The 8,739-nt window shown below is 60.2% G+C and overlaps 1 protein-coding gene across 1 annotated transcript in view; it reads left to right on the plus strand.

Moving 5' to 3' along the window:
* Nucleotides 1–2,458: 2,458 nt before the first annotated feature.
* Nucleotides 2,459–8,739, plus strand: part of NLGN2 (neuroligin 2) — a 6,711-nt gene continuing 430 nt past the window's right edge. Inside the window, exons 1-7 of the mRNA XM_034647268.1 lie at nucleotides 2,459–2,648; nucleotides 3,308–3,358; nucleotides 5,431–5,580; nucleotides 5,756–5,941; nucleotides 6,061–6,253; nucleotides 6,586–7,182; nucleotides 8,455–8,735. Of these exons, the coding sequence (XP_034503159.1) occupies nucleotides 2,627–2,648; nucleotides 3,308–3,358; nucleotides 5,431–5,580; nucleotides 5,756–5,941; nucleotides 6,061–6,253; nucleotides 6,586–7,182; nucleotides 8,455–8,735 (1,480 nt within the window). The 5' untranslated portion in view covers nucleotides 2,459–2,626. The remainder of the gene's footprint in view (nucleotides 2,649–3,307; nucleotides 3,359–5,430; nucleotides 5,581–5,755; nucleotides 5,942–6,060; nucleotides 6,254–6,585; nucleotides 7,183–8,454; nucleotides 8,736–8,739) is intronic.

Below are 8,739 nucleotides of genomic sequence, written 5' to 3' on the forward strand. Positions count from 1 at the left end.
ACCAGGCTGGGCACCCCGCAGACGCAGCCCTCGCGCGCGCACGCAGACCCCCAGGCGCCCCGGCTGCGCCCGGCCCGGGAGCTGGGCCTCGGTGGGGGCCGCCAGAGGCCGTGTGTCCCTGCAGGCTCTGCGTGTCTCGCGAGGGTGGGACGGGGCCTGCCAGGCAGTCGCAGGGACTCCCGCAGACAGCCACCCCAGAAGGTCCTTGTGCCGTCAGAGCGAGCGGCAGGTACCGAGCTGGGCGTGCAGACCCCTCCCCGCCAAGGCACACACACGGTGGCCCCCGAGGGTGACCGGCACGGGCAGCATCTCTCCCCTGCAGACACCCACTCCAGCGCTGCCCCAGCTCCCAGCCTCAGGCCTGGGCTTGTCCCTGAGGAGTACGCACTTGGGTTCCTTTTACACCCCAGAGTCAACAGGGACGCCCCTTTTCTCCTCCCGGTGTGCCCGGGCACTCTTCCGTCTATCACATCGCATCCCCAGTGCCTCCCCGGAGCTTAGTGACTCTGCTTCCGAAAGCTCTGTCCCCTGACCCCTAGCACCCCTGAAGGATCAGGGAGGACCCCTCATTCACAGCACAGCCTGCCCATCCCCATGAGAACATCCTTCCCTCCGGGCTCTGGGACCCCGGGGCCGGCTCTCCCGGTGAAGGAGCCGTCCAGCTCGCCACAGCCCCCAGCACACTCCCCTGGAAAGTTCTCCATGAGCCAACCTTCAGCACACAGAGTATCTTTCAGAGTACCTTCTGCTGTCTCCAGCAGAGGTACTCAGCAGGACTTCGGCCGGCCCCAACGCCCCGCCATGTTATCCTCCTGATTCAGTGTCGCTACTCCTGAACTCCCCAACACCTCCACAGAGAACCCCACTCCTACCTCACCCCCCACAGGCCATTTTCTGCCAACTATACACATGGGCCTGGTACCCAGGAACCCCTGTATGGACACCATAGGCACCCAATACCCACACGTCCTGTGCCCATGCGCCACAACCCACCAGGAATCGCAGTCCCTCAGCACACGGGGTCTACACACCGACCGTGTGCTCCCACACCCCATGTATCCAAATTCCCAGCGCTCTCACACAGCACACACCCCAACGCCTCTCGGAACCTGCGCCCTATCGCCCCGTAGACCCATGCTCCCCGGCAGCTCCAGATATAGACCATGTGTCCCGGTAACACCCGTTCAGAGACCTTCGCCCAATAACCCTGCACGTGGCCACTCACACCATAGTCCCCAGCGCCGTCAACACTTCCAAGCATTGCGTACCCCAACTCTACCTAGAGATCACCTGCGTCCTAGCTCGGCCTGCGACAGCACACCCCCTTCGGGCACTCTAACACCTCACTCCCAGCACCTCGGGAACCAACCATCCACCCTCCGTTCCTCATACCAGCCGTGCACCCCAACACAGTAATACCCCTCCCATGGAAACCACGCGTCCTAGCGACCCGTTCCCACAACGCACCCAAGTATCACTGCTCCAATCCCATCCAGATCCCAAGCACCCTAATAGACTCTTTACCCCAGCACTGCCCCACAGGAGAGCCACCCGCTCCACATCCCCCTGTCCTCTCATGGGCCACCTACCCCCGCAGCCTGCCCTGCACCCCAGGCCCTCCACACAGCCTGTGCATCTCCATGCTTTCCACTTACGGGCTCTCTGGCCCGTTCCTGCCTCCTTGTCGGCTGTCCACGCCAGAGTCCCGCTCGGTGGGGGGGACTCCTCACCCCTCATGTGGAACATCCACCCGGGACTTCCCGCCAGTGGGCTGTCCGCCCCAACATGTGCGCACCCAGTGTCCACCCTACCCCCGCACCACCTGTGCCCACACCTTCTGTATTTTTAACCAGCACTTATCACAGACCTGCTTGGGGCCTGACACGTTCAGGTGATCTCACTGAGTCTTCACACCTGCTCTGCAAGGGAGAGGCTGACTCGGGCAGGCGCGTGCACACACACACACACAGACACAGACACACACACACACACACTCACTGTTCTCACACGCGCGCACAAACTCCCTGCTGACTTCATCATCTTCCCATCCTGTTGTAGACAGCAGACCCTAATCCTAATGGATCCCTATGGGGCCGTCATCACCAGCTGGGAGAAGCCTTCCAGAGGCTAGCCTGGACCTTGCCGACCCATCCCTCCCCATGGCAATGAGCAGAAACCGAGCAGGGGGATCCCCTCTGATTTCTGACTTCCAGCTGTCCCCCAACTGAGTCCTCATTCTGAAAGAAGCCTGGAACCTACCTCTGAGCCCAGCCTGGGGCCTTTCCTAGACCAGGGGAACATTTTGTGTCTCCCAGCACCTCCTGGCACTTTATGTGTCCGGCTGGCTCAGGGCACTGTGTTTCCTGTTCCCTATTTGTGGACTGAACCCCGAATTGGGGATGGGGGGCTTTCTGGCGTTAGAGCAGTGTTGGGCGGGGGTGGGAGTTGCTCATGTCCCTGGTGGGCAGTTGACCGTTCTTGGTGGGGGGAGAGTAGGCCTGGGTGAGGGATGAGGTTGGGGGGTGCAGAGGGAAGAGATGGAGTGGAGGGCAAGACCTGATGACCCCTTTCCCTGCTTTGCCCCACATCGGGGAGGTGGGGTGAGAAGCCAGGCCCCTGAGTGCGGATGGAAGAGGAATGCTGGCCGGGTGAGAGGCTGGGCAGGCGGGCAGGCGGCCCTAGCTGACCTGGCCCCAGCCCTCCAGGGGGAGCCGAGGGCTTGAAGGGGCTGTGAGCTGCAGGGGTGGGAGGCCCCCGACCCCATCCTATTCTCTGCTCTCCGGATCCTCAAGGGGGGTCCTTTCTGCTGCAGCCCCTCCCTCGCAGCCTGGGGGAGCAGGCAGGGGCGGGGCTGGCCCTGAAGAGGGTCCTGCGTGAGTGGAGGCGCTGGTGGCACAGCTGGCCTTGGCCTCCCAGGCTTGGGGTGGGCCTCCCCTTCCCACCCCGCCCCCACCTCTAACACCATTTCGTTTCCAGCAATTAGCAAACACTTCGACAAGCCAAGTCAATATGTCTTAAAACAGGCCTCAGCCCACTCAGGCACCCCACCCCCCCAAACCCAGCCTTTTCTTTGGGGCATGACTTTTTCCGGGGAGGGGAAACAAATTTGGGTTGTAGAAACGTTTTTCTCTTTTCTTGGTTTCTTTTTCTTGCAAACGAATTTTGCTTTTTTTGGCTTATTTTTTCTGCCCTCCACCCTCCCCTTTTCTGCTTTCTGTCCTCCCCTCCCCATCCACCACCTCCCCCCGACCCCCATCTTTCCCCACAAAATTGTCCTTTTTTCTCTGTTTTGTGTTCCCGGTCTTAGGTCCGCTCACAAAAAAACGTGACGAGGCGACGCTCAATCCGCCAGACACAGGTAGATTTAAAAATCCCGCTGCTGCATGTGTTGCTGATTAGACGACGCTCGAGGCCCCGCCCCTAAGTAAACGCCCCCCCCAGCCCTCCAGGCCCCGCAGTCGTTCTCCCATCCAAAACTGAAAAAGAAAAGAAAAGAAAAATTGGTAATAATTGGAAAAAAGAATTATGAAAACTTCAAACGGAATTTGAACAATGTTGGACCCACTAGCAAACCTGCAGGCAAAGCTAAACAGAGCCAAAAATATAAGTGAAAAAAGAAATTGGAATGTCAGAGAAAACCAAACCAAACCACCAAATAATTGGATAAAAATGTTTAGAGATTGACAGGAATTTGGACTGTTTGGAAACTTGCGAACTGTAACATTTGAAAAAAGAAAAACTTTAATTGGGAGCAAAACTACATTGGAAAAAAAAATTTAAGTTGGCAAATTGATGGCACAATTGAAACGTCAGAAACAAACCTACAATTTTCAAAAGCCTGTCAGATGCAGAAAACGCAAACATTTGAAGCGAATTAAAGAATTTGGAAATTTTTGAAAACAGGGCCCAATATCTTGAAGTTTCACCACAAAATTTTGAAAAAAAATGCAAAGAACTTTTTTCTTTTTTTCCTTTTTTCCAAAAAACGGATCTTTTTGGTTTTTTGTTTTTGGTTTTTTGTTGTCGTTTTTTTTTTTTTCTTTTCTTGTTGAATCTGCCCCCGAGAGCTTCTCACTTTTTGGTTGTTGTTTTTTCTTTCTTTCTTCTTTCTTGATCCTGTTTTTTGTTGTTGCTTTTGAATTCTTGTCGCCCCGGCCCCCCTCCCTGCTCCTTCCCTTTCCGACCCCCCCTCCCCCCACACTGGGAGTGGAGGTGCCGGGTGGGGAGGAGGGGGAGAACTGAGGACTTGAAGAGAGGGCCTTGCAGGGAGGAGAGGCTCTGGCCTGAGTCTGGCTGGAAGGCCACTGGGGGTTCCAGAAGGAGGGAAAGAGCAGGATTTGGAGAGGACACGGAGAGGGCAGAGCCCACCAGGTGAAGGGAGGTGGCCGAGAAGGTCTTAAGAGACGGGAGGCCACAAGCTGTCCATGGGGGTGGAGGGGAATGTCTCTGGGTCCTGTGGGTTCACCTTCTGGCAGGAGAAAAGTTTCTAGCAGAAGGACAGGGGTGAGCAGAGCCACTGGGGACTGGCTGTGGAGGCCCAGGCCCGGCTCTGGTTTGTTGAATTCCCCGGGCTAGTCAGGGATTGCCAAGTGTCAGGAGAGAGGAGGGCCTGTGGGCCTTGGGGGACCCCAGCCGGGCGCTGTGGCTGAATCAGGGAGGGGTGCAAGGAGGGTACTGGCTATAGAGCCTTGGGGACTGCCTGGTCACATGTCAGTGATTAATGGGATCCTTTGGGGACGGGGCAAGAGGGGCGTCCGTGCAGAACCCAGGGTCAGGCCAGTTGGGGGGGGGTCTGAGAGTAAAGAGCTGTACCCTGGCTTTATCAAGCAGGCTCTTTCCCACCCTGCCTCCTCCTGCCACCGTAATTAGGCTGGGGGTTGCCATGGTAACTGGGGAGGTGACCTAGAAAGGAATTAGGGCGGGGAGGAGACCAGGCCCCCAGGGACCCTAGGCTGGCACCCCCTCACCCACAGACCAGGCTACCACGTGGACCTGAGACCCAAGGCCTGAGTCTGAGGACCCGCCCGGACCCTCCCAGCATCTCTAGTGCTAGGGCCAGCCTTGGGAGTTCGCTCTTCCTTGGAGCGGGAAGGAGATTTCCTGTGTGTGTGTGGGGAGGGGGTCCCCTGGATCCAGCAGATGCCCTGGGGAGGCCCCCCACCCCGCCTCTGAGGCTTCTTGGAAGGTCTGTCTGGCATTTGGAGAAGTGCCACGGGGCAGGCCGGCAGGAGGTGGGGTGGGACCTTCGGCCAGGGCTCCGTGGGGAGGGAGGGAGGGGAATCCGGTCTTGCCCCCCAGGGATGGGAGAGACATGTCCCCTGAGCTCCGGGCTGGTCTTCCGCAGGCCTGGGAGCTGGGCGGTGCTGCTTCTGGTCTGACTGTGTTCTTGTCCCCCAACCCTGGCCCACTGCCCACCCCCTCCCCACACAGATATCCGGGACTCTGGGAAGAAGCCGGTGATGCTGTTTCTGCACGGCGGCTCCTACATGGAGGGTACCGGGAACATGTTCGACGGCTCCGTCCTGGCCGCCTACGGCAACGTCATCGTAGCCACGCTCAACTACCGGCTTGGGGTGCTCGGTGAGGGTGGGCGGTCAACTCTAGGGGCTGGAGGCTGGTGGGGAGGGCCCCGGTGGGCGGTGTTCCTCTAGACCCGGCAGAAGCAGAATGGCTTCTGGGCTGGATCGAGCTGCCCAGAAAGGGGGCGAGGGTGCTCTGACACCCCCAGGAAGCCCCTTTCCTCCTGTGCTTCCAGGCTTTCTCAGCACCGGAGACCAAGCTGCGAAAGGCAACTACGGACTCCTGGACCAGATTCAGGCCCTGCGCTGGCTCAGTGAGAACATTGCCCACTTTGGGGGTGACCCCGAGCGCATCACCATCTTTGGATCGGGGGCAGGGGCCTCCTGCGTCAACCTTCTGATCCTCTCTCACCACTCAGAAGGTACCGGCCATCCCTCGGCCTGCCCCTCCCGTCCGCATTCCCACATGCTAACCCCACCGGGTCCCTGTTCCTGCCTGGGCGGAGACAGCCCAGCCTGAAGCCCGCGCCTGTCCTGCCAGGGTTGTTCCAGAAGGCCATCGCCCAGAGCGGCACTGCCATCTCCAGCTGGTCTGTCAACTACCAGCCGCTCAAATACACGCGGCTGCTGGCGGCCAAAGTGGGCTGCGACCGGGAGGACAGCGCCGAAGCCGTGGAGTGCCTGCGCCGGAAGCCCTCCCGGGAGCTGGTGGACCAGGACGTGCAGCCCGCCCGGTATGGGGGTGGGAGAGGGCCGGGTCCAGGCCTCCGCTTTCCTTGCTCCAAGGACGTTGAGGGTGAGAGGTGCCCACAGGCATTCCGTTCGGCAAGGAGAGGGGGGCTTCAGGCCCCTCTTTCCTAAGTAGAGGTGCCCAAACAGAGCGAGGGTGCACAAGGGGCCACGAAGCGCATGGGGGGAGACTTCCCGAGAGGCCAAGGGCCCCGAAGGACTCAGGAGATTTTTACCCAGGGGACAAAGAAGGGTCTTCTGAGCAGAGGGCCCAGCAGGCTGGGAGCTGAGAGGAGGCCAGGGAGCAGGTGATGAGACCCTGACCCCTTCTCCCCAGCTACCACATCGCCTTCGGGCCCGTGGTGGACGGTGACGTCGTCCCCGATGACCCTGAGATCCTCATGCAGCAGGGAGAATTCCTCAACTATGACATGCTCATCGGCGTCAACCAAGGAGAGGGCCTCAAGTTCGTAGAGGACTCCGCCGAGAGCGAGGACGGTGTGTCCGCCAGCGCCTTTGACTTCACCGTCTCCAACTTCGTGGACAACCTGTACGGCTACCCGGAGGGCAAGGACGTGCTTCGGGAGACCATCAAGTTTATGTACACGGACTGGGCCGACCGGGACAACGGCGAAATGCGGAGAAAGACCCTGCTGGCGCTCTTTACAGACCACCAGTGGGTGGCACCGGCTGTGGCCACCGCCAAGCTGCACGCTGACTACCAGTCCCCCGTGTACTTTTATACCTTCTACCACCACTGCCAGGCTGAGGGCCGGCCCGAGTGGGCGGACGCGGCGCACGGGGACGAGCTGCCCTACGTCTTTGGCGTGCCCATGGTGGGCGCCACCGACCTCTTCCCCTGCAACTTCTCCAAGAACGACGTCATGCTCAGCGCTGTGGTCATGACCTACTGGACCAACTTCGCCAAGACTGGGTGAGGGCCAGCGGGGCTGGGTGGGGGCGCCCCCTGCAGGCCAAGGCACACACCGCCGCCATCCGCCGCGCACCGCCCCTCACTCCCCACCGCCATTCCCCATCATTGCTTCCTCGACCCAGGCACCTGCTGGACGCCTTCTCTGTGCCAGGCCCCAAGCTGTGCGTTGGAGAGTCAGCGGTCAGACAGAGAGGGCCCTGTCCTTCCGGGGGGTGGGCTCCCTTGGTGGCTTTGCCTCCGGGTCTGTCTCTCCTGGCACTCTGCTCTCCATCTGATGCCTGGGGCTGTATCTGTGTAAGGATTTGTGTCTGTCCATCTCTCTGTCACTGTCTCTACATCTCTCTCCCTTCGAATCCACTGATATTCTGTCTTTCCCTCTACTCTCTGCCATCCTCTTGCTTTTCGCTTGCTGGTCTTACCCTGGCTGTCTGTCCCCTGTCTTTGTCTCTCTGTTCCTAAATGTGTCTGTCTCACTCAGTCTCAGATTCTGCCTCTCTTGACAGCTATCTCTCTGGCTGTCTCTGCCTCTGTCTCTGGCCTCTCTGCCGGCTTCTCTCCTCTGTCCTCATCTATGCCTGTCTCTGCCCCCGTCCTCATCTCTGCCCGTCTCTGCCTGTCTCTGGCCCTGGTGCTCATCTCTGCCCTTCTCTGGCCCCGGTCCTCATCTCTGCCCTTCTCTGACACCCTGTCCTCATCTGTGGCCATCTCTGCCCCCCGCCTCCTCATCTCTGCCTGTCTCTGCCCCTGCGTCCTCATCTCTGACTGGCCCTCCCTATCTCTGCCCCCATCCTCCTCTCTGCCCGTCTCTGCCTGTCTCTGGCCCCGGTCCTCATCTCTGCCGTTCTCTGCCACCCTGTCGTCATCTCTGCCCGTCTCTGCCCCTGCGTCCTCATCTCTGCCTGTCCCTGCCCATCTCTGCCCCCGTCCTCATCTCTGCCTGTCTCTGCCCATCTCTGCCTGCTCCCCCATCTCTGCCCGTCTCTGCCCCCCTGCCCTCATCTCTGCCCGTCTCTGCCTGTCTCTGGCCCCGGTCCTCATCTCTGCCCATCTCTGCCCCTGCGTCCTCATCTCTGCCTGTCCCTGCCCATCTCTGCCTGTCTCTGGCAGTTTCTGTCCCTTCTGCCTCTCTCTTCTTCTCGGGCTTTCCTTCTGTCTCCCCGCCCTCTGCATCTCGGCATCTCCGTGGGTCTCCCCCCGCCCCATCCACGCACACACCTTCCCCCACGGGGCCGCCCCCTCACTCCTCCTTTCCCCGCCCTCCTGTGCCCGCAGCGACCCCAACCACCCGGTACCGCAGGACACCAAGTTCATCCACACGAAGCCCAACCGCTTCGAGGAGGTGGTGTGGAGCAAGTTCAACAGCAAGGAGAAGCAGTACCTGCACATAGGCCTGAAGCCGCGCGTGCGCGACAACTACCGCGCCAACAAGGTGGCCTTCTGGCTGGAGCTCGTGCCGCACCTGCACAACCTGCACACGGAGCTCTTCACCACCACCACGCGCCTGCCGCCCTACGCCACGCGCTGGCCGCCGCGCCCGCCCCCCGGCGCCCCGGGCAC

This window comes from Ailuropoda melanoleuca, chromosome 17, assembly GCF_002007445.2.
Source record: "Ailuropoda melanoleuca isolate Jingjing chromosome 17, ASM200744v2, whole genome shotgun sequence".
Taxonomy (NCBI): Eukaryota; Metazoa; Chordata; class Mammalia; order Carnivora; family Ursidae; genus Ailuropoda; species Ailuropoda melanoleuca.